Source organism: Nannobrachium achirus, assembly GCF_963921795.1.
Source record: "Nannobrachium achirus genome assembly, chromosome: 18".
Lineage (NCBI taxonomy): Eukaryota > Metazoa > Chordata > Actinopteri > Myctophiformes > Myctophidae > Nannobrachium > Nannobrachium achirus.
The window spans coordinates 14,147,647-14,174,516 of record NC_137825.1 but is presented as its reverse complement, the minus strand read 5'-3'; the positions used below and the strand labels follow the sequence as shown (position 1 = coordinate 14,174,516).

At 43.3% G+C, this 26,870-nt stretch overlaps 1 protein-coding gene across 1 annotated transcript; it reads right to left on the bottom strand.

The window, feature by feature from the left end:
- Window positions 1-580: 580 nt before the first annotated feature.
- Window positions 581-26,870, bottom strand: ldb3b (LIM domain binding 3b; the record flags this gene model as incomplete). The annotated part of the gene is made up of 8 exons (XM_080747211.1): window positions 581-677; window positions 1,111-1,147; window positions 1,409-1,578; window positions 4,494-4,691; window positions 6,905-6,927; window positions 12,845-12,923; window positions 15,154-15,305; window positions 26,775-26,870. The coding sequence occupies 8 exons, from the start codon at window positions 26,868-26,870 to the stop codon at window positions 581-583; spliced, it is 852 nt and encodes a 283-aa protein (XP_080603337.1).

Below are 26,870 nucleotides of genomic sequence, written 5' to 3'. Positions count from 1 at the left end.
TTCGTATACGCGTGTCTCCAATGCGTGCCTTCTTCTTATCTTCTCGCAAGCTGCATGCTCTCTGTGACATATCGGACAATAATATAATATATCTGCGCATCATGTTTACGTACAGAATGGGGGACAGAAAAGATACACAGTCAAGTCAGTTTTACAGTTTCTCTTCAATACTTTTTTGTACAATTCCCTTTCATTTAAGAGACGCAGAACAAAAAGGGAAAAAAAACGAAAAAAACAAAGAACAAATATAATTAAAACAAAACGAAAAAAATAACTAGAAGCGAGGTTGTGTAGATAGATACATAGGACAAGGTACAGCTCAAACTGAGCTTAATATAAACAACAGATAGCACACTCTCACGCTAATGGCTAAAGTAAACATTCTACTAGTCTAGGCTAATACGCTAACTCGCATTCCTAAGGCGTTTATACCCTCCGCCTTTCTCTTTCTCCGTCTCCTATATGTGCTTGTTGTCCTTGTTTTCCTACTCCCTTTGTATGTTCTCTCTCTCCTCTCGTCCTCACGGTTTCCTCCGGACACCCACCGACCGACCGACCGACCGACCGATCGAGCCGTTCTTCACTCCTGGCAGTTGAGAATCTGTGAACTCAGCCCCTGGTGCCAGTTCTTCAGCTTGGCGAAGCGAGGGCCCTTTACCTCCGACTCAAACTTCTCTCTGGTAGGGGGGGGCGACGGAGAGAGCAGAGCAGGAGAGAGTCGTCAGCACACAGACACACACAGTGGCAGAATTTATTTAGTTTTAGTTTAAGTCCTTTGAATTAAATTTCATTTGGTTTTTAGTCCCATTTTAGTCATCTGAAAAGTTTTAGTCTACTTTTAGTCGACTAAATATCATAAGATTTTAGTTGAATGAATGAATGAATGAATGAATAAGAACTTTATTTCAGACACATCAGCAGGTCCATATAAAAATAAAAACATACACATACATATTTTGACTAAATCTAGAGTTGGTTTTGTCGACAAAAAAGTATTTTGGCGGGACTTGATGGCTTGGTTGCATGCTGAAAATAGCCGATCTACAAGCTCACAACGTGACGCGCTGCAACACCCAACCTCTGCAAATGATTTCAGTTAATTCTTCTTACCTCGACCTTTGAAGGGCCTCCTCATCTGGGTCTTGCACTACACGGAGAACAACACACACACACACACACACACACACACACACACACACACACACACACACACACACACACACACACACACACACACACACACACACACACACACACACACACACACACACACACACAATTAGGGCTTTAGGAGGAAACAGAAAACAGGCAACAAGAAAAAGAGAGCGAAGAAAGAAAGAGCCAAAGAAAAAGAAAAATAAATTTAAATAAAGTATGAATTAATGTAAGCATATGGGTATAAACTGACTGTATTCGGTGCCGGTGATGTGGGCCAGCATTCTGAAGCTCTTGGACTGCAGGTTGGCGGCGCGTCGGGCCCACTCAGCAATCTCCTCGCTCCGGTCGCCTGGCCGGATCACTGCCTGGTACACTGGAGACGCACAGTCTATCACCGGCTCCTTGATGGGCAGGGCACCACTGGGGGAGCGGGCACACACTGGTATGAGCACCTTTTCTTTTATTCTCCTTTTTAATGGCTGAAATGTATAGGCCTATAAGACTGAAGTGATTAAAGGAGTAGTTCACTCCCAAACTGACTTTTTTTCTATTGATTACTCACACCATGGAGACTTGAGTTCAATAGTATTTTTTAGTTTTTGTCGCATTTCTAAGACATTGATTATAGTAAATTTACACCCCATTGATTCCGAGTTGGGGAATCAATGGGAGTAAATTATTGTAATCAAATTATTGTCTTAGGAAAGCAAACAAAAAACCCAAAATTATAATTGAACTCAAGTCTCAATGGTGTGAGTAAAAAGTAATTTGCGGGTGAACTACTCCTTCAATGCACGTTTTCAAAACATGCATTAATTACATTTTTGTTTTGTAATAATAATCCAAATCTACAAAATTGCCAAATAATTGTAGAAATAATTGTCTGGAAATACTCCAGTAAAGTAAAAATACCTCAAAATTATACTTACTCTAAGTACAGTACTTGTGTAAATGTACTTTTAAAAGTTACTTTACACCAATGGCGTTTATGAGTAACAGGTGAGTGCATCTTTGTGAGTTAAATGAACTTTAAATATTTTACTGGTGGACCAGCAGTCATCATGTGATGGATGTTAGCAACGTGAGTAGATATCAGACATTAGTGTTAGTTCAGTGTGTAGGAGTGTAACGGGAGAGTAAATAACGGCGCGGGTCATCGGTGGAGACGACCCGCGATCGATCGGCTGCACTCAGAACATTCATTTCATGCCACGAAATCCCATCAAACCGTCGAAGGCTGCAAGGCCAAAAAGGTTATTTATTTATATTGGTAAGAAGGAGTTCTCCACGTAAAACCTGAACAAATGTTCATCATCCCAACATTGCGATCATTCACAACGGCGTCTCCTCGGCAAGAGTACTTCCCAAACACCACAACAACATGGACGATGCAATAACGTACCCGCTGATACACACAGACACGCAAACCTCCTGGGTTAGTCAGTTATGGATCATATAGGTTATGATGCCTCGTACTTGACTAGAACCCTCACAATATGCACAACAGAACTGGGATATTAGCTCACAAGACATACGGACGGACATTACAAGACCCAACAATGCACAAGCTTCTTTTTTTGTTTTTCTCTTTGCAAAACCAAGACACAAAGGAGAGACAAAATGAGACATATATGGCATTGGTTCTCAAAGTGGGGTCCGGGGACCCCCAGGCCAGGGGGGTCTTCATTGGAGGTTACCAGGGGGTCCCCAGCAAAAGTAAGTTAATACAGCGTCACAATAACTTTAATATTGTATACTATGGATAATGGATATACCAAAAAAAACAGCAGATCTACAACCTCACAGCGCGTCACTTTGTGCCACGCTGTGAGGTTGTAGATCTGCTGTTTTTGAAAAGATCTTGGTTTCTTTTTTTTCCGGAGGGTTTTCTGGCACACAACATTTTCAGATGGGGGTCCGCGGGCCAAATCCAACTCAATCTGGGGGGTCCTTGACATTTTGAGAACCACTGATATATGGGACACACGCAGGGGGGGGGGGTCCATTTGTATGAGGTGAGTGTGGATGGATGGATGGCGATAAGGAGGAGGAGGAGCGCCGCGGTACTTACGACAGGGGGGAGCCCACTTCATCACTGTGAGGTCACAACAACATGAACCAACCAGGAGGAAGAGAATGGGAAGGAGAACGTGTGATTGGTTGATTGATTGGGTGGGTGGGTGATGAGCGTGCACGGAGGGGAGGAGGGGGAGTGACAAGCTCAGGGGCGTCATTCTGGGGTCCCATCTAGGGGGGGGATGCATTTAAACCTAAACTTCTATTCATTCTGTGGTCCCTGGGCACGTGGGCAGGGATGCATTTAACCCTAAAGTTCTATTCCTTTATGCATATGATATGCTTACTCTACTTAATGCATTAGGCCTACAGTAGTTGATGTTATGCCTACAGTATTTTATGTACTTAATGCATTATGCCTACTGTATATTAACCGCCTTTTTCTGCTGACCATTACTTTGACATGATGGATTTCCATGATACTGACCATGATACTGATATGATACTTATACTAGTAAGACGCCTCAGGGTGACATGCGACCTCGCCCTAAAGGGCAAGGATACAGTCCATGATACTGATATGGAACTGGCATGGTACTGCCATGATACTGACATGATACTAACCATGATACTGACATGGTAGGCCTACTGGCATGGAAATGACATGATAGGCTACTGACCATGATACTGACCATGATACTGACCATGATACTGACCGTGATACTGACCATCATGGTCAGTGATACTGACCCTGATACTGACATGGTATGGGCATGGTACTGACATGATACTGACCATTATACTGATCACAGAAGTGTATATTCTGTCATAGCCTAGAGATACAATTTGTATGTATTCACAATCATATGGGGAATACAGAATGACTATTATGCTTATAAAACAATTATGGACATACAGTACATTGTTGTCTGCATCCCTAAACACATGAGCCTACATTTTGTTTCATTTTAAATGACGCCCATGGATTATGTTGGACGCAGGGGATTGGCACAGACAAACAAGGAAAAGCACAGACACAGGAGCGGAATGGAACCATGAACACTGGAACGTGTCTGGTATGGTTAAATGCAGTACAACTCAACATGGTTTCATGAGACTATATTCATGTTGGTCCAATAAGCCCTGTGGACAGACCCACAAACTGGGGGTCTGACCAGCAGAAAAGTGACCGGTTAAGAACTTAGAGTGGCTTCCAGAAGGCCTGTGGATCACATCATGAGCTATAGGAGGAAGGAACACAGTACTACTACTACTAGAACTAACAGTACACCAGCGTGGCCCCCGGGTGGCGCACTTACCCCTCGTGTCCCTTCGCCTGTGACTGTCCAGCGATGGCGTCCATGATGGCATCCTGAGAATACATGCTGATGGGCGTGTTGTACTGGGCGTGAACGATGGTGGCTTTGCCCCCCGGACCCCTCACCTCGATGGGCTTGTGGGTCGACAGGGCAGAGTCTTTCAGGGCAATGGGGTTGAAGTTGGGGGTGTACTCGACACTGGAGTGGGGGGTTGAGGTGGGTCAAGTGAGCAGGTGGGGGTTGGGTGGTGAGGTGGGGTTGGGTGGGGCAGGGTGGGGGTCAGCGGTTCAGTCAAAAGGGTGCAGCAGACCAACCGGAGCCCCAGAGGAGACCGATGGGAAAGAGGGAGAAATACAAAGAGCACAAGACAACATTGAGGTGCAGCCAGGAGGTTGGAGGGTTCAGGTGTAGTGTTGGGACGGGCCGACAGGGGGAGCTGTTGTATCAACCTCTAGTGAAGTTGGCACCCCATAAGATGAATATAAATGGTGTCATTCTTTAGTGCTGGATTTGCGCTGAATTGTGCCGTACATTTTTATCATTTGTGCTGCTATCATTTTTGAGATATTTTACACACCACACACCACTGCACTGCTGCTATGTTCTGCTAGCTCAGAACCATATCAATATTAATATATACAGTATATAAAAAAGCACAATAATTGATGATTTCAACTACACAAATTAGAGCACATCCAGCACTAAAGAATATTTTTTTCTTCGATTTGGAGCCAAAAAATTGGTACAAGTCTCAGCAAAGCTCATAAGCTATAACTTAAACATTTGCATTCATGTTTTCATCATATGGGGTGCCAACTTCACAGTGAGGTGTTGTACCATAGTTAATTGTACAGTACCTACCATGTGCAGAGCCTCATGAGAGTATACTCATCTGTATACATTATGTACTTACTGTATGGCTTACTTTAGGCAATATGGAAACTGCTATAGATGTGATGCTATTCAAAGTAGCAGCCCAATAATAATAATGAAAAAACCTTTCACACAACTACTTCCAAATTATTCAGTCTATCATTATTATTCTATCAATTGCATTCTACAGCATTCCTATGAATAAAACTGCATGCCTGCCTATAGACAAGACATATATTTAACATAACAAATATGCTTCCATTCTGTATACAACACCAATAATTGGACAGACATTAGTGCGACCTTAGAATCAACGAGACCAAAGTCAACTCTTTAAAAACCCAAATGCATGCAGATGGTTTAGAACTGCCTGCACGTCAATCAAACCAGGTCACAATATGCTATCATCAGCCAGAAAATGACACACGGCAGAATGAACACACACACCACCCCATACTGACACATGATACCTGTGTGCAATATGCGTGTAAAACACACAGACATGTGTGTAACACATGTCTGATATCATGGTTCATGCATTAATATACATGAATGTAAACCTGCGTTCACAACATGTATGGTTGACATAATACGAAGGCAGGCCAGATGTACGTTACAGTAGTTAATGATGCATCACAAATTGATGGTTTATTATTAGTGCAGAATGCACTGAAATAGAACCGCCAGCGCTCTCAACATGCCAGAAGAGCATGTTAAGCATAATAAAGCATCTTATGCGGTGGTGGAGTAGGCCTATACTCAATTAGTTTTCACTTACTGTAAGTAAAAGTATCAATGCTACAATGCAGAAAGTCCCTAATGCAAAATGCACTTGAGTAAAAGTACAAAAATGTTGGTGTCAAAATGTACTTAAGTACCAAAAGTAGAAAGTACTCATTATGCAGAATGTTCAGATTTTTTATACATTCAACGTTTTCAATCTTTTGAAAATAGTAGAGCGTTGTAGATATAGTAGGCTTTTTTTTCAAAAGGCTGAAATATATATATACTGTAGGACTGAAGTGATTAATGCATGTTTTCAAAACATGCATAATCTACAGTTTTCAAATAATTGTAGTGTCTCTTAGATATACAGTAAAGTAGAAGTATACAGTAAGTATACAGTAAATACTTTACTAAATATAGTAAAGTAAAAAAAACACCTCAAAATTGTACTTATAAGCACAGTATATGAGTTACACCACTGATATTCTGTATGACATCATGACAGCGGCATAGGGTAGAGTTTTATCCTCAAGCGGGATAGAAACTCTTCACAGCACACATGACACAACCACTGACACAGCACTGGACCAGACTGTTCTACAAATGCAAAACAGGAAAGCACACTTTTAAAAGATTCTCACTCTCACATTTGCTCTTACTCTCTCTCTCTCTCTCTCTCTCTCTCTCTCTCTCTCTCTCTCTCTCTCTCTCTCTCTCTCTCTCTCTCCACATGCACGCACGGGTGCACACACGCACGGTAAACGAGCAAGAGTCCATGCACATTCAACACTGCAATATTTCATGATACTGACTTTGCAGCTGTGTTTGAAATGATCTGTAACACACCAGAGGAACAGAGAGAGAGAGAGAGAGAGAGAGAGAGAGAGAGAGAGAGAGAGAGAGAGAGAGAGAGAGAGAGAGAGAGAGAGAGAGAGAGACAGACAGACAGACAGACAGACAGACAGACAGACAGACAGACAGACAGACAGACAGACAGAGACAGAGAGACAGAGACAGAGAGAGACAGAGATACAGAGAGAGAGACAGAGCAATGGATTAAAATAATATACGTTTGAAATCATTCTGCATTATGTGGTTCACAACCTTTTCAGTGGTTCAACCTTTTCAGGCCGCGACCCCCCAAAATACATGTAGATACATGTAGATCTTGCCACAAATTCTGCCTCTAATATTTGACAATTTGGCCAATGTTTAATTTGTCATTTTAGAGGAATTGAAAAGTATTTAAATTGTCTCTTTAGAAGCGTGCAGATACCCTCTATACACGTTTGTTTACTGTTGACTGAGAAAACAATGTTGCACATTAAGTTCATCATCTGGGGACCCCCCAAAATCCTTTGGGGACCCCTTGGGGGTCCCGACCCACAGGTTGAGAACCACTGCATCATAGGAATGTGTCCAACAGCACACGGTGCAGTGTGACACCAGCTAACAGGCCAACAGCACACGGTGCACTGTGACACCAGCTAACAGGCCAGAATAGCTGGCTTTTCTCAGCGCTGGAATATTTCCCAGAATGCCCTGCGTCCTTCACCAGAGTGACTGACAGGAGCAGAGGCAACTCTCTGTCACATGACGGACAGCAGCAGTGGTGGAGGAAGAAGTACTCGAGTAAAAGAGTAGAAATACCACAGTGGAGAAACACTAACTAAAAGTTAAAAGAAGAACTACCTGCATTCAAATGACTTGACCTATGCGTCCCAAAGTAGTTGTTGATTATACCTTAATCTGAAAACAAACTAAATTGTAATAAATGGAGTGCACAACATTTGCCTTCAAAATAATGTAGTAGTTTAACATTTTGCAGGCAATGAAAATGCTCAATTCAGCACCTCAAAGTGCCTCAAGAAGGGAGTATTTCACCCAAAGAATTGCGTATTTTCTATCAATTACACACACCACGGAGCCTTGAATATGAATTCACATTCCTAAGTCAATTCATGGGTTGCATTTGTAGTCCTACACCGGCCATGGGTTGCATTTGTAGTCCTACAGCAGCCATGTTGAATGAGGACCAACACAGGTGTTCTGATTGGCCTCGAACATTATGCCAATCAGACACATTGAAACACCTGTGTTGGTCCTCAACATGGACGGTGTAGGACTACAAATGCAACCCATGAATAATTTGATGGGTATATGGGTAATTTGACCGTGTCATCGGTCAGTAGGAGACTCTGAGGTAGCCTGGCGTTGCTCATACTAATTCCTCACTTGATGAGTTGGGCTGGCACCCAGCAGGCTAACTCTGAGGACCCTTTTTTCATCCATGCCTTACCTCTTATACCTAAACTTCTTTGCCTTTCACTATTTTGAATAGAAAACAATAAATAAAATACAGATCATCTACACGCACACAACATGTATGATGTAGATCAGCTAGTTAAACTATTTTTAAATGTTTGTCAGAGTAGGCTAGTAAAAAAAAGCCAAAGAGGTTTAAAGATAAGTGGTAATAGGGCTCTGAGTCTCCCCGGTCATAAAATGATTGGCTTAGTAGTGTGCCAAAAACTAAAAGAAATCTCCATGAATTCAAGTCTTCATGGTGTGAGTAATTGATAGAAAAGAAGTCATTCTTAAAACACAGTAAACATAGTTAGGTTCTACCACTGGATCACATCACGCACTGACCAGAACACCATTTGAACACAGACACACAAAGCATTTTCCCAGTTCTTTTGGAAATGACACGATGGGGTCACACATACAGTACATACATGTGTGCACGTGTGGGAGCGTACTGTACTGTATAGGTAAGGCCCACCGAGCGCATGGTGCACGTGTGGATGTCTCCGTGCACGTGGGGCGGCTCCGTGCTCCTGGTCGGTGGTGGTACGCATATAGAGATGAGGATCTATCTCTGGGACATCCAGGGGATTTGGCACGACGGTAGGAGTAACCAGAGAGGAACATTCCATGATGGTGACCAGCAGCTGTTCCCCCTGTGTGCACGCGCGCGGTGTGTGTGTGTGTGTGTGTGTGTGTGTGTGTGTGCGCGTGTGTGCGTGCGTGCGTGTGTGTGTGTGTGTGTGCGTGTGTGTGTGTGTGTGTGTGTGTGTGTGTGTGTGTGTGTGCAGGTGTGAGTGTGTGTGCTACAACGAGGGGTCAACCCTTTTACCGCTTTAGACCTGGTGTTCCTATTTCGGGAATGTCATCGTAATTGACGTCAAAAGCTTTCAAAAATGTCCCAGACATTTTCACAAAAGTGCTAAGATAGCAGAGCTCAAAAACATCACCACGCATTGAGCTCGCAGGTGTTCTAATTCCGTGGCGACACCGTCGTTCAACGGAATCTAAAAGAGCACTGCTGCGGTTAACCCGATCATTGGGTTATGAAAGTGTCATCATCATCATGGACTCATTGTGGTATGTTCTTTAGTCTGGTGGTACACAGACAGTCTGGCTGAACATTTACCAGAGGGCAAAGAGATTAGTGGAGATTGATACCGGAGCATATGTCACAGAGTAGACACTCCAACCCCTCTGCGGCGGGTTACGGCCTTAATCAACCTCGCCGGTGATTCCTCCCCTTCCCCTTCCCCTCCCATGCTGAGGACTCCTTCAGAGAAAAGCCCCCGCTTCGCCCCCAGCTGATCCGCGTAAACACACTGTACTGTACCTCAGCGCGTACACTGTTTCATCAGACATACTGTACTAAAGGCCTACTTGTAGCCGGTGTCTGTATCGGCTTCACATTTAGCTGATCGCTCAACAACAGACAGAGCGACAGACAATTGATCGAACATGACAACTTGGAATAATAGATGTATCAGAATGAACACTTTTCAAGGTTTTAAAGAAGTGTAATTTCGTGATTTCTTTAAATATTAAATGTTATATTATCATAAAAATCTTTGTTGCCAATTATTTGGGGGCCCACTTGCAATCTCCTCACGGCCCACCAGTGGGCCCTGGCCCAGAGGCTGGGAACTGGATTATAGGATCGAGACGCCAACGTTGGCTCCGGGAGATATTGTGCTTTGTGCACCATGCAATACCTCTAGTCAGCCAGTAGTGGTCCTACCCAAACACAGAAGAGAACAGAAGAGCAAGAAGACCAACTACAACCACCGCATTTGTGTTAGTTACATTGTATCAAAATGGGGACCACCAGGGCTTCTTGATAGAGTCGTTTAGACTTCAGTTGATACTTAGGACCAGGCCTGGAATTTGTCATTTTAGGGGCAATGCCACTTGGCCTTGTGTTGTCCATTTTTTGAGGGCACAAAGGCCCTCAACAAAAGACACTGTTGTCTTCACGAAAAGAAAGAGACATTGGTGTCTACTGTCTACATATTGACAAGAAAGAGACAGAGGAGAAAGTGGCACAGTCAGCTGGGCTGGGGGCATTAAGGCCACTGTGTGCCTCAGGTCATGCCATTGTTTTTGAGGGGCACAATGCCAAACTGAGGGGCAACGACGGCCAATGGCCTTCCATGGCCTCCCTGAAATTCCTGCCCTGCTTAGGACCCAGTATCAACCGGACAACAGCCAAAAAAAATGCTGATCTACAAGCTCACAACATTTCATGGTGTGAGGCTGTGAGCTTGAGAATTGGTGTGATTAGGCGGGGGAAAAGTTGTTCAAGTTCAGAGCCAAAGTGGTTACAAATATTTGACAATCAACTGCTCTACCATTAAACCATGTTTTGAAAAATGAAAAACGTATTCACTAAAAAGAATGGAATGAGGCCTGATGTCGATGATGAGGTCACAGGAGGTGAATCCGTTCCATAATGAAGCAGTAACACAGCTCCTCAGACCACAGGTCACCTTTCGCCTGCCCTGCTCCCACAGTGTACCTGGAGGCGGGCCAGGAGTGTTCCTGTGCGTTCCGAGAATAGTGCACGGGCCGGGGCACACACACACACACACACGCACGCTCACGCACACACACACACACACACACACACGCAGTGTCACAGGAATGCGTCCCAGAGATAACGACGGAAAGTTCAGAGTGTCCGTTTTATCGCGGCCGCTGACTGTTAATGCGAACTCGGACGGGGGGAGGGAGGGAGGGATGGTAGTTATGTGGTGACGGTGTTATCATGGCATGCCCACCCTGCCCGATTCGTCTTAGCGTGACCTGCGGTTAGGACAGCCAGGGGGGTCGCTTTGCACCCTGTGACTTATACTGTAATTAAAAAGACACACTGCAAAGTCAAGTGCAAAGAAGAAGAGTGACATCACCCCAAACCGCCGCCGTTTGCGTGGAGGAGGTTAGCTCAGGTGTGTTGGTTGGTTGGTGGGCTGGCGGGGTATAGTGGGTAGAACCCAAGTTAGAATTTGTTAAGAGATTCTTCTGTGACGTAATCTGGGGAGGCCGTTCACTAAGCCGTCCCTTAAGTCACCTACCCTGGGAGTGACAGCCTGCTGCCGCTGCTGCCATGAGCCTCTCCTATCCTCCCCTGCATCGCAGCCATCTCCCTAAGCGTCTCGGCAGAGTACAGGCCGATGGGGGTGTTGTACTGGCCTGCTCCGCGAGGCGGGCTGCGCAGAGCGGCCGCGGGCGGCGGCTGAGGGGAGGCCGGGGGTTTGACCGGGGTCGGGGTGGGACTCGGGGTCGGGGGAGGAGGGGGCAGCGCCGGCGGTTCCGGCTGCTTTTTAGGTTTTTCGGCCGGTGCCTGGAAGAGGTACTTTAGGGAGGGCCTTTTGGCCAGACGGATTCCACAAGCTACCGGCTGCTCCATTTCGGGTTCGTCTTCGGCCGTAGGACCAGCGGTGGCCTTGACGGCTTCCTCTTTTACCTCCTTCTGTTCAACATCCTTGAACAGAGGAGGAAGAGAGAGGAAGAGAGGGGACATGGACACTAGGGCTGCACGATATCTATAGAAATGTATCACCATCGCAATATCAACACAAAAATGCAGCTTGAACCAGTGTTGCATTGGTGATTCAATGTTTGGCGATTTTAATGACGTCACACGCACGTCGCTTAACACCTACATTGCAGATGTACATTATAAGGTTTTGCAGACCACTTCAGTAGGCTTTTTATTGTTGGTTCAGCAAACCCAAGAAAGGAATACATTCAAATGTGAGTCATGTCCATATCGCAATATTGTCATATCGTCAATAGAATATGGTTTCCTCATATCGTGCAGCTCTAATGGACACAGACAGAGATACAGAGATACAGACAGCTGGACAAATAAAGGTTGTTGTTGGTTGACGTTTGTGGCTTGTTGACATCTGACTCCCTGCAGCTGCCTTTCAACAAGGTGCAGTCTGACTACTACACACTAGAGGGCAGCAGAACCTTGCTTGTGTCTTTTTGGTGGCATTCTTGCACAAATACAAAACATCATACATTCACATGAACATAAAACAACAGAAACATGTAGGATATTTTGCTGTAGGCTATGGATTTGTCTTGGGTTGTTGTAATGTGATGTTTTTGTTTAGTTTTTCTACACATTGAGCCAGGTAAGGTGTTGGGAAGTGTCACATATATTGTCACTGTCGGGGGCAGAAACCTTGTATCTCCAATTTTCAAATTTGCATGTTTTTCTTGAAGTAAAGCCCTGCTTCACACGCAGGGCAACACAAAACAAGTTCACTAGTCGCACAAAACTAGTTCACTAGTCGCACAAGACTAGTGAAAATAGCCAATCTACAAGCACACAACGCCTCGCGGTGCGAGGCGTTGTGTGCTTGTAGATCTGCTATTTTCGATGTTCTTGTTTATTGTACGTGAGTGAATGGACTTGGTGGTGTTGAGTAGAATACCTTCTGGTGTGGGATGATTGGCAGGGGAGAGTCCATTCTGGAGGGCGCTGATGAGGGAAACGCAGCGGCGCGTCTTGACCTGAGCGACAGAACAGAACTCGCCCTTAACGTGCAAACTGCCAACACGCCTTGGTGGGTTTTCATATCGACTCAGCAGCATGGATAATAAAACTTTACTGTATATGACAAGCCACTTATCAAACTTATCACTTGTCAAATGTAAAAGGTCAAGCGGAGAAAGGGCTCTTTCACGCACATCGGGTCGTGACATTGGAAAGAGGAATGTTACAGTATAGTGCTGCTTTAACTTATGTTATGACTTTTACAAATAGCCCAAACTTTTTAGCTCAAGACCCAAAAGAGAAATTAGACGTTTTCCCAGGACCCAAACTATAGTGAAAATAGCAGATCTACATGCTAACAATGTGTTGCTTCACACCACGTTGAGAGCTTGTAGATCGGTTATTTTCACTTAAACATTTGTTTTCTAATGTATGTAATGTCTTAGATTTCTCTTTTATTTATTCACGAAATTACTGAAGGGACCCCTACAAACAGAGGCGTCAATTGGGTATGGCAAGGTATGGCAGCTGCCGTACCTTGGCTACAGGGGAAACAAATAAAATGTACTTCTTAAAATGAATTCATCATGCCTGTTGCTAAGGTATGGCAATGACTGGTGTCTTGCACGCACGCCTTCGCGAGCGTGCAAGACACCAGTCATGTTGCCATACCTTAGCTTTTGCTGAACTGACATCTACTGCCTACAAATGTATCCGAGACCCATGGGTCCCGACCAGGATTTGCCTTTGGATGCACCAATACCGGTATTTTATCGGTATCGATTGCCGATATGACTTAATGTATCGGATCCCACAATCTTATCCAGCAAACTTTTTTCCGTCGCTCCTCCACTCTTGTCTCGCGAGAGACGAGACACTAGTTTCCATTGCATTTTGCTCTCAGTTTCATTGACTGCACTGATAGTGGGAGAAATATGTAACAAAAAAAGGCAAATGCGTTCACTTCCGGCAGAAAGCGTGAAAATTTGCACCTAGGGGTATTTTTGTGCGCTGAATTCAAAAATTGACGGTCCCAAGCACTTTTCCCATGGGATCTGGTGGCTCTCATTCACTTACCATACTAGGGAAAAAAGACCCCCCAAAAAATCTTCTTCAAGTAGCATGTGAGGGGTCAAACTAGGTGTTTTTCGGGATTCTGAATCCATTGCAAGCATTTGTTTTGCACGAAAAACATTCCTTTCCGAGAAATGGACACAACAAAACTTTGAAAAGTGATGACTCATCACTAAACCATAGTTTGTGGGGTCCATTTCTTTCCTAAGGAATGTTTTTTGTGCAAAACAAATGCTTGGAATGGATTCAGAATCATGAAAACCCCCTAGATAGACCCCTCACATGCTACTAAAAGAAGATTTTTGGGGGGTCTTTTTTTCCTAACCCTAACCCTATGGTAAGTGAATGAGAGAAAAGTGAATTTGAGAAAAGTGCTTGGGTTGGGACCGTCAATTTTTGAATTCAGCGCACAAAAATAGCCCTAGGTGCAAATTTTCACGCTTTCTGCCGGAAGTGAACACCTTTTTCACATATTTCTCCTACTATGACTGTTATTTGAACTGAAGCCTATCCTACAATTAATAAATGGCTTTAATTGAAAGGTGGTGCATTTTTTCATACTTGCTATGTAGCCTACTGTAAGTATCGGGTATCGGTATCGGGAAATATCACAATGAATATATCGGATCGGATTGAAATTGAAAAAACCTGTATTGGTGCTAGGGGTGGGCGATATGGAAAAAAACAATATCACGATATTTTCCCAAGCTGTATCACGATACACGATTTTATCACGATTCTTTTTCACGTTGGTTTTTATGGTTATTTTTCAAGTTACTTGACAAAAACTCTCTGGGTTCCTTTTGGGAGATCTAAATTGAACTTTACAAGTATGTAACTCTGACAGTATACAAATGAAACCAAATGGACCCTTACGGGTCGGGTCCATTTGGTTTCATTTGTATACTGTCAGAGTTAAGTGGAGACCTTGACATTTTAAAGTTTGAGAACTACTGATTTAGACCAAAATGCAGGTTTAAATTGAATTCTGCAATGAATCTCTGTATTAACAATTAAACAGGATTTTTTTACAAGGCTCCCTCAATTGTATCACGATATATACGATATTTCTGAAAAGGTATATCTTGGAGTCATTGTATCGTCTCAACGATAATTATCACCATGTCGCCCACCCCTAATTGGTGCATCCCTAAACTAACGTAAAAGCCTTACTTGAGCATGGAGAGGTCCAGTTTGTGAATAGCCGACTTGATCTTGTTCTGAGCCTCCAGATGCGTCATGCCGTCGGTGCTGACCCCGTCGATGGCCGAGATGACGTCACCTTGGGCCAGGCTGCCGCCCGCAGCCTTGCTGCCCGGAGTTATCTGTGGAGGGGGCAGGGGGCAAGGGGTCAGGGGTCAACGGGGCAAGGTATTCCAGAAGCATGTGACACACATTCCTTTTAGATTAGAGCAGTGGATCTCAACCTGTGGGTCGGGACACCACAGGGTGATCCCCACATGGCAGAGGACAGGTTGATGTGACAATTTAAAGGGGAAGACCACCCATTTTCAATATTGAACTATGTCATTAATATACCTTAGAGGAGTTGTGTGGAAATACAAAAAAAGTTCCCGCTCTTCTGTGTTGCCTAGAACTGGAAGATTGATTTTGGGGGTTGTATTGTAAAGTACAATGTGTGATGTCATCAAGTTGTGATTTGCAAAACAAACCCCAAAATCAACTCCTCTAAGGTATATTAATGACATATTTCAATATTGAAAATGGGTGGTCTTCCCCTTTAAGGACTTTTCAGACCTCTTTAATACCAAAGAATTGTGGGGCAGCAATGTTCGGAATTCACCAATTCACCAGGATGGAATATGAAAAATCTGTCATTAACCATCACATGACTATAAAGATAATGTGTACCGATCTGCGTAATGTTTGGACAAAATCTGTAATATTTATATCTGTAAAATGTTTTGCTAAAATTGGGACAATGTGAAAAGGGTGGCATTTGTTCCTTTGCCTAGCGGGAATGTGCGTGCAAATTTCCATGGCAATCGGAAGCTGCGTTCATGATTTGAGGCATTTTGTTCAAAACGGGCAACTCCTGCAAACTTTAGATGCCAATCTTAGCAAACCCATTTTGGTTTAATGACTATAGAGATACAGTGTAACAATTTGCGTGCATGATGTATGGATGAAATCTGTAGGAATACTATAAAAATACTGTATGTGTTTTGCTCAAATCTGGCTCCTGGTGGTGCTATAACAGGCCCATGTGAAACATTTGGGGCAGAAGTTCTGCTCTGAGTGTCGTCTGTGCAGGAGATTAGCCGTCCTTGAAATGTAAAAGTTTGAGAATACTGTACAACTGATATAGATGCTTCAAGGGCACGCACGCACGCACGCACGCACACACACACACACACACACACACACACACACACACACACACACACACACACACACACACACACACACACACACACACACACACACACACACACACACACACACACACACACACACACACACACACACACACACACACACACAGTGTCATCAAACAGCAGCAGGATCTTGTGTTCCACAATGATTCAATCATTTTCACCGTTTCAAAATGGTTAACCTCTTAATGATTTTAGCCACTTAAGCCTGATGTATACTTTTGCGCAGCACAAATAGCAAGCTCACAACCCATTCCATTCATGACAAATTGTGAGCTTGTAGATCTGCTGTTTGAAGTCCAAAATATAAGGTGGCCACGTTGAAAGGTGTTAAAACAAGATATGACTCAGTCATAATTATCAGGTCGCACTTGTAAAGTCATCTGTTTGGTGCTACTGAGATGTTGTGAGAACTTGTGACTCCCTGAACTTACAACTTAAACTCGACTCTAAAAGTAGAGTACGCATCGGCCCTAGAAATGTGATCACGTGATAACTAGTTGCACGTCTCTCTGTTGATCAGGCCGCTTGCGACCTGATTAGAACACTTTTGTTGAGTTTCAGAACAATTCAGACAATCAGCACCTCAGGCCTCTGTTTGTGTGATACACAGGACCTGTGTGTGTGTGTGTGTGTGTGTGTGTGTGTGTGTGTGTGTGTGTGTGTGTGTGTGTGTGTGTGTGTGTGTGTGTGTGTGTGTGTGTGTGTGTGTGTGTGTGTGTGTGTCACAGGTCTCAACGCTCCTATTCAAACTGTAGCAGGTTGCAACTCAGTAATGAAGATGCATTAGATTAGATTAAAAACGTCCTAAACGGAAACGCTGAGGAAGCATCGTTAAAGAAAATCCCTGAGGCCTGTTAACCCAGAAGAGCTGGCTGGATAAAATCTCTTAAAGGAGTAGTTCACCCCCAAAATGACTTTTTTTCTATTGATTAGTCATGCCATGGAGACTAGAGTTCAATAATATTTTTTGTTTTTTGTCACATTCCTAAGACAAAAATTTAATTCGAGTAAATTTCCCCCCATTGATTCCGGATGGTGACCCGTTTCGAAACGGGTCACCATCCGGAATGAATGGGGGTAAATTTATTGTTATCACATTTTTGTCTTAGGAATGCGACAAAAAACAAAAAAAAATATTGAACTCTAGTCTCCATGGCATGACTAATCAATAGAAAAAAAGTCATTTTGGGGGTGAACTACTCCTTTAAGCCAATAGGCTAAGCGGAGGCACGATACGCAAAGTCTCTTATCAAGCTCACTGCTAGCAAACAGTTTGATACGGAAACGCTGACCAAACGTGTTCACTATAGTCCATAAAGACAGTTATGGCTTCAGAAGCTATACAGAGAAAGAGTTAGAGTAGCTATAACAGTGTCAGTGACACTAAAATAGGGGCTAAGCCACTGGTTTTCAAAGTGGGGGCCATGGCCCCCGTGTGAATATTCTTTCATGCCGTTTCGCCCCCAGCCAGGCTATTTGGGGGTCCTCGATCGGCATGGAAAAGCCCAGGGGTTTTGGGAACCCCCATGGGTTCTGAGCTGTATTTAGTTTCAGCATTTGGCATTGTTTGTTTGTCTGCATGACGTGATCTCCTGTAATCCCCTGAATCCTGCACACCTCCCTGCTATCAGCCATTAACAGATGAGCCCCCATTCTTTTAGATCAAGCAAAGTGCATGAGTCATATTCATACATCGTGGACTTTTGCCTGGATTGATGTTCCAGTCATCTATTATTAACTGAATACAATGGTGTCATGTCATCATGTTGAGCCAACCAGAGCATTGAACTACTGCTGTACCTCCCCCTCTAAACATAACCTAATCTCTGACAGAAAAGTGACATATTTCCAAAAGGAGATTAAGTTAAAAGCTGCATCTCGTGAAATGATGTCCCATTTTTATGTTATCTCAATGCATACAGTAGTGCCAATCACACGCGCACGCACGCACACACACACACACACACACACACACACACACACACACACACACACACACACACACACACACACACACACACACACACACACACACACACACACACACACTAAATAAATAGATATTTCCCCCCGCATTTTCTTTCAGCCATAATATAGTTCATGTAGGCCTATACAGAACTTTCTTTACTTTTTATAGGCTCTTCTTATTTATTGACTGACCGATTGATTGATGTTACATCAATTCATCTCATCTGTAACAAACATCTGACCAGTGATGGGCAAGCTACTTGGAAAATGTAGTAAGCTAAGCTACAAGCTACTCTTGATGAAATATAGCTTAAGCTACAACGAAGCTACCCACAGAAAATGTAGCAAAGCAAGCTACAAGCTACACGGCAAAAGTAGCTAACTACAACAAAGCTACTTTTTTTTCCTTTTCTTTTTTAATCAACTTCATGATCAAGTGCAACTTTCCACCAAACAAATAGTCAGGCAAAAAATGCTCAGTTCAATTGATTATTATAAAACTGGAAAAAAGCCCTCATGTCTGGCTTTTTGTTTCATCCTTTCATTTACTTTTTAAATTAAATGTGTACCTTTTCAGGCTGTGACCCCCCCAAAAAAAATCCTATTTGAACTTGGGACCCCACCTTGACAAGCAATTGGAATTAGGAGTTGAGGCATTACATTTAGTTTCACTCTGTTCCACCGATAAATATTGTGAAAATAGCAGATCTACAAGCTCACAACACATCGGAACACAATGCGTTTCGAGCTTGTAGATCTGCCATTTTCACAAGTTGTGCCTCTTTTACTATATTGTCAAATTGGCCAATGTTTGACCAGTTGTTATAGTTGCTAACTTTTGATGCAGTTTTGGTATTTTATTTATATTTTTTAGGTATTAAAAATGTCTAAAAGGTCCTTAATTGCCACTTCACTGTCATTAGTTAGCTGTGGACAAAAGAGTGCCCTGATCTGTGTGCTGTCGAAACAGCTGATAAGATGGATGGATGGATGGATAATCTTTATGCTGACAGACAGACAGACAGACAGACAGACAGACAGACAGACAGACAGACAGACAGACAGACAGACAGACAGACAGACAGACAGACAGACAGACAGACAGACAGACAGACAGACAGTCAGTCAGTCAGTCAGTCAGTCAGTTAGTAAGTATAGTAACATTCTCATTTGAATTGATTCATGTTATAGGCCTACAATTCATTTTGTACTGTAGTGCAGATAAATGGTGAGTTGAGTGTAACGTTCTACTTTGACTACTTCAGACCAGTGGTGTAAAGTAAAGTAGATTTACTGTAGGCCTACTTACACTAAGTACAATTTTGAGGTATCTGTACTTTACTTGAGTATTTCCAGAGTATTTCCAGTTTTCAGTACTTTTACTTCTACTCACTACATCTCAAATCCAAATATTGTACTTTTACTCTACTAAAATTATTTGAAAACTTTAGTTACTAGTTACTTTACAGCTATGAAAGATTATATTATAAAATATACACTACATTATTCCACTTTAGCCCTATTTTATACCTTCCTTGGCTATTTTCAAACATTTAGTAACCTACTTTTACTTTTGGTACTTTAAGTAGACCTACATTTTGATGCCAATACTTTCATACTTTTACTCAAGTACATTTTGAATTCTGGACATTCGCTTGTAATGGGGACATCTACAGCGAAGTATTGATACTTTTACTAAGTACACATTGTGAGTACTTTTTCCATCTCTGCTTTAGACAGAACAGAACCATTAGCACTAATTTAGCAGGTCACACAATGGATCAGATATGCATCCAGCCGATGGCTCATTCTTATGTTAATTCACGTCGTTGAGGCACGCTTTTTAAACGAGGTGCGAATGGTTGTTTTTGATCGATATGCGAGGTATGTCCAGTCCGTCGTTCCGTGCACTCTATCATGCGGTGTGGTGTCCCCTTCACTGTTTCACCCGCATTTGGTTAAAGTTATAACGAGTGAAGTTCTAACATTGCAAACGTTGCAAATAACAGTTTCACTGTGTAGGTTTAAGTTCCATACATAGACCCCTCTCCGTCTCCTTCTCCGTGTCTGACTGTCTCTGTGTGCAGTGGGTGCACGTCCGGTGCAGACAGAGAGCAGTGACTTCTTGCTATTGGGGAGGAGCCATGGAAGCAAGGGTAGATCTTCAAGCGAACACCCTGCCGAGCCGAGACACGTTGATAGCTTGTAGATCTGTCCTTTTTGGCAAATGACACCGCTTTACTATAGAAGTATAAAACGAGCTGTGATTCATGTGCACAGGCTGTACCATGGCTTTTCTCCGGGGATTTTTTCTTTTCTTTTTTGCGCACAACCTTTATTAGTAACGTGTAGCGTTTGGTGGACGCTACGTCACTACTGGGCTCTAAAAATAGCTCCGCTACGCTAAAAGCTATTTGGTTCAAAACGAGCGGCGCTACCGTGACGCTACTGAAAAATGTAGTTAAGCTATGTAGCGTCGCTACTTGTAGCTCGCTACTGCCCATCACTGCATCTGACCCACCATATTCAACAAGATAACCAGTAAGACAGCTTTTTTTCCATTGCAGTCCTTTAGAACAGTGGTTCACAGATCAGCTATTACAATATTTACTGTATCTTTGACTAATTACAGATAACTAGTTAGAATAACTAGTTGTGTAAACTAAATGTAAACTACAATTACAAGTCCCCAGTTCAAATACCGGTATGAATAGTTTGATGAGAAATATTAAGTTTTTGCTTGTGATATGCGATTATATGCTCCTGGTGCCTTAAAGGAAGTTATTTTCTATCAAGTACACACCCCATGAAGCCAAGAGAATTTTTTAGTTTTTGTCATATTGCTGAGACAATAATTTGATGACCGGTTCATGGTCAGTAGACTCAGTTTTTTTTTTGGGGGGGGGAGTGAACTAACTACTAGTATTTTTTTCTTTTTCATGCTTATTCGCCACGTCCCAGGTGTGGCCCTTAAGCCTTTAATTTCCTATAGTTCAAATTAGGACAGCATTGCTTTGTCTAAAAACAACCAATTTTCAAGTATAGAGCAGCTTGAAAACAAGTTGTTTTCTCGAAATGTGCGATGGGAGTGTAAATCAAGTTTTTTTGAGTGCTGGGTTTGGAGCTCGGGCCAGCAGTGCGGTGCGGTGCAGTGCAGTGCGGTATACAGGACAGGTTATAGCATCTCTGGTAGCAATACTTTAGTCTAGGCTTACAGGCAACTCGTTAAAGGAGTTTAAAAATAAGTGTCACCGTCGAGATGCCTGCTGTCACTTCGTTCTGTTTGACCCTGCGCTGCCCCCCACATCCCCCCCCCCAGCCCCCCCCACAATGCTGTCAGCTGCTACTGACACTCACTTGAGAGCTCTCTCTCTCTCTCTCTCTCTCTCTCTCTCTCTCTCTCTCTCTGGCAGGGACGTGCAGAGAATGTTAGAGAGGCAGGGGCTGACATTTCTAAAAGGGCCTTTTGGTGAAAATATTGAAAATAGCAGACCTCCAAGCTCACAACACGTCGCGCTGCGACGCGTTGTGAGCTTGGAGGTCGGCTATTTTCGGTACTTGATACCACACTGAACTAAGCATAATCATGTGAATACTGTTGATGTGGCGTAACGGCATGGATTTCTACACAGAGAGGGCAATTCTTTCAGCATAAGACGCTGCATTCAAGTTCTCAGGAGAGTTTGGACAAGCCACTTAATTCTCTTGAATGCTGCCTTCAGGCATGGCATGGAAAGAGAGCATTTGCATTTCTTTCACCACAGTAAAAACTGCATTCATGGTCTGGAGAGGGCACTTTTTACAGACGGGTAAAAGGGCAGGGGCTCAAGCCCCCTTTGATGGCTATGTGTGCACGTGCCTGCTCTCTGGACTGTACTATTTACCTACAGTGTGTATAATTGTACTCGCTGTACTGTGCTACTGTACTTATGTAATGCATGTATATATATATATATACACACACACACACACACACACACACACACACACACACACACACACACACACATTGTGAGTACTGTGTACAGTGCCTTCCCTCTCTGCCACCTGAGCCTCCATAATTATGTTCCTCTGTTCACCTGAGCATCAACCATCAATTCCTCGCTGTCTCCCGGGTTATTTTTATGCATGGGTTTGAAAAGAAAGGCTTTTTTTTGTGCACACCTCAAATTGGTCCATTCATTTATGCTGCTTACTTGTACATCAAATATGTATGAGTCTCTTTGTGTGGTTGAGCACGGAGCGCGCATGTGATTGTTGCACGCTTGGTTGTGTAATGAAGTGTGGAGACGGATGTTTGGGGCGCGCGTGTAAATGTATCACTGACATGAGGCTGTCGACTCAAGAGAAATCACACACGTATTTGTGCGCGCACAAACACACACACACACACACACACACACACACACACACACACACACACACACACACACACACACACACACACACACACAACACACACACACACACACACACACACACACACACACACACACACACACACACACACACACACACACACACAATTTCACACGAATCATATACTTCAAGACCAATCTTTGCATGTTGTTATGCACGTACGTTGCCAAACGCGATAAAATGACGGGCGTATCATTTACGCGAGTCGTATAAATATTCCCTGACGTCTGCAAACTGCCTGACAGCCAGCTTCAACAAAGGAGACAAAGATTCCAAGTCAATTAGTTCACTACAGTTACCCAAAATGATGACACCAGGGAACATAGACGATCTGCTTAAATACAAAACAAAACTGACAGTCCATTTACAATGGACTGCTGCGTTTTTCGTTGCGAAATGCGTTTTTCAGGGCAAAGAGGGAGATAGAGAGAGCAAGGGACCGAGTGGTGCGCGAAACGGGCGGCAGTCTGCAAACGTGACTGACATAAACGTGAGGTTGATTTTTTTATTTGCGCGCTCCGAAATTCACTCCGATATTTGGCCCGAAAAACGCAGCAGTATGCAAATTATTATTTTTTATGTTCTGCCTGTCAGAGCCGAGAGGATAAACGCCAGATCCAACAATACGATGTCACACTGGAGACGGATCAAAGCCCCCGGAGGCCCTTGGATGGACGGCCAAACAATAAACTAATAGACGACGGTCGGGAGGCACGAATTGACAGGCCGGCATGACACTAATGTCACACTCGCTTATCTCACTGATAAGCACTGAAGCATGCAAACACACAGGGGCGTCACAAGGGGTAGGAAAGTGGGACTGAGTTACTAGGGCCCAAGGTGGAGGGGCCCTAGTAACTTTAGCTATTGAAAAATAGCAGATATACAAGCTCACAGCGCGGCAGATCTACAAGCGCGGCACAAAGCTTGTGTGCAAATCTTTGAATATGTATTTTTTAAGCAAACATTTGTAACTCAAATTTTGCTTCCGGGGTAGTCCACTGGAACTAAATATTTTGAGATGGGGGTCCGTGGCCAATTTCATATCATTTTGGGGGTCCTTCACATGAAAAAGTTTGAGCATCACTGACATGGAAACATGGGTTTCTTGCACACATTTTCACAATTTTTCAAAAATAGCAGATCTACAAGCTTGCAGCGTGACACTCGGTGCCGCGCTGTGAGCTTGTATCTGCTATTTTTCAATAGTTAACATTCATGGGGGGCCCACAGTGAATCCTTGTACCCAGGGCCCAGAATTTGGTGTGACGCCCCTGCAAACACACACGCACGGACGGACGGACTGATGAAGGCACACTCAAAAACACACGCACGCATGCACACACGCACGCACACACGCACATGCACACAGACAAATGCGCAGCCACGAACAACAGTGAACATTTGTGTCACATATGAACGCGGAGAGAACAACAGTGAAACATGGCCCGTGGAATCTGAGCAGCAGAGCGACAAGAAATAATTGAACTCGAGAGGAGAGCTAAAACAAACACGGAGGAATTAAACAAACAAACCCCCAGAAGGATTTTTCTTTTGTTTTACTGTGTGAGAGTAAATACCAGACGGATTATGTCACACACTGCACACTGACAAAGTAAAGATGATGTAAAGACCATGAAAGCACTGTCTGTCTGTCAGTCTGTGTATGTCTCTCTCCATCTTTTCCCCTATCATCCATTACTCTTTGGGCCACCAATCCATCCATCTATTGTCTAGTCAGCCTTGAACTCCTCTCTCTGTAGGCGCCTCTAGCCATCCATCATTGATTGATTGATTGATTGATTGATTGATTGATTGAATACTTTCTTAGCAGTTCGCATGGGAAAGGCACAGCACACGAGCACAGTACAGTTCAGATCCAAGGTCTACTAATGGGATTTAAACCCAAGAAAGCGCTATGGCATTGGAGTTGTTTTGTACTCAATTCATAGAGTTGGTCCAGCAAATATCCATTCATGAATCCATTCATGATGTCTATCCATAGATCCATCCATCCATTGAAACTGACGTGCATCAACTTCAATCACTTTAAACCAGTGTTTCTCAAACTTTCAAATTTCAAGGTTTCCCCTTAACTCTGACAGCATTCAAATGGAACCAAATGGACCTGTTAGGTTCCATTTGGTTCCATTTGTATGCTGTCAGAGTTACAACTTGTATGGGTCAACATGGACCCACATAAAGGAACCAACAGAGTCCCTGGAATCCACTCTTAGAACCACTGACTTAAACCCTCTAGTCTTGAGAGCCTGACTTGACTTACAACTAACTGCACTTTGACCGCTTTTCTTCCGTCTACACCAAATTTCTTCGCCCCTCTCAAAAGGCATTGCAACATGACACATGTTGAGCTAGTAGATTGGCTATACACAACTGAAAGGAATAAAGCTTACTAAAGGTAACACAAGCTGTCATTACCCCCCCTCCTCCCCCGTCCATCTCTCAGTCCCGTCTATCTAGCTTTCCTATTTAAAGGAAACGCCGTAAATATGCCAGGAGAGAGAGAGAGAGAGAGAGAGAGAGAGAGAGAGAGAGAGAGAGAGAGAGAGAGAGAGAGAGAGAGAGAGAGAGAGGAGAGAGAGAATGGAGGGTGGGAGGGTAGAGAGGGTGGGGAGAGAATATACTGCAAAGTACACCAAAGTATTTTTCTTTTAACAAGCTTTGATTTACGTCACGGTGCACAAGTATAAGTTTCCAAACCACGTGAGAACATCTCCATACAGGACTCATAGTAGAATGAGTTTTTGTACCACTAAAGTGCTAAAAGTTAAGGCCACATTATTTCCTACATCCACTCTATTCTGCAGTCTAGTGTAAGTAAGTACTTACTCAAGTACTGTACTTAAAGGGGAAGACCACCCATTTTCAATATTGAACTATGTAATTAATATACCTTAGAGGAGTTGTGTGGGAAAAAAAAAAGTTACCCCTCTTCTGTGTTGCCTAGAATTGGAGGATTGATTTTGGGGTTTGTATTGTAAAGTACAATGTGTGATGTCATCAAGTTGTAATTTGCAATACAACCGCAAAACCAATCCTCCAGTTCTAGGCAACACAGAAGAGGGGGAACTTTTTTTTAATTTCCACACAACTCCTCTAAGGTATATTAATGACATAGTTCAATATTGAAAATGGGTGGTCTTCCCCTTTAAGTACCATTTTGAGGTATATTTGTACTTTACTTGAGTATTCCGATATTTTTACTTCTACTGCGCAACATCTCGGATCCAAATGTTACACTTTTACTCTGCTGCATTTATTTGAAAACGTTACTGTTAAATTGTAGATTGATTAATATAACAAAACATAGATTAACCAGTTCAACCCTATACTGTATACACTTAGGCCATTTTGTTTACAGATCTGTCATTTTCACAAGATCATTTATACATTTGAAAACCTGAAATGGTACATCCTGCATAATGACTACTTTACAATTTCTTTGTACTTTAAGTACATTGTGATGCCAATGCTTTTGTACTTTGACTCGAGTACCTGTTGAATTCCGGACTATTACTTGTAACAGTTATTTCTGCATTGCAGTAAAGTAAGTAAAACATTTGAGAACTTTTTTCCACCTCCTCCACCGCTGCTATTCTGGACCTCTGCGCTATAGGGTTTCTGTCTCTGTGGCGCGTGTCGTCATCAGCTCTTCTAACATTACATAACCAATGCAATGCACCTCACACACATGTACAATCACACTCACACACGCACGCATACACGTATATATACGTATGTCCACATGCAGACACGCCCTCGCACATGCATTTTGTGCACGCACAAGCACGCACGCACACACACACACACTCATACACACACGCACGCACTCTCACGCACATGCACACTCCACAGGTGAGTCCAATACATGATTTGGGCCTTGTTTTGACATACTGTATTCAACACATTCTCAGACATATTGCATGACATGTGAAATATCAGACACATCATAAATGACATTTAGCTGTAGCAGTGCATGGTCCTTACCCTGGAGATGGTGAGGGGCATGTTAAAGTCCTTCCCTCCCTGTAGCCTGAAGCCCCATGGCGCGGGGCCGCTCAGAGTCACTGTGTACGAGGCCAT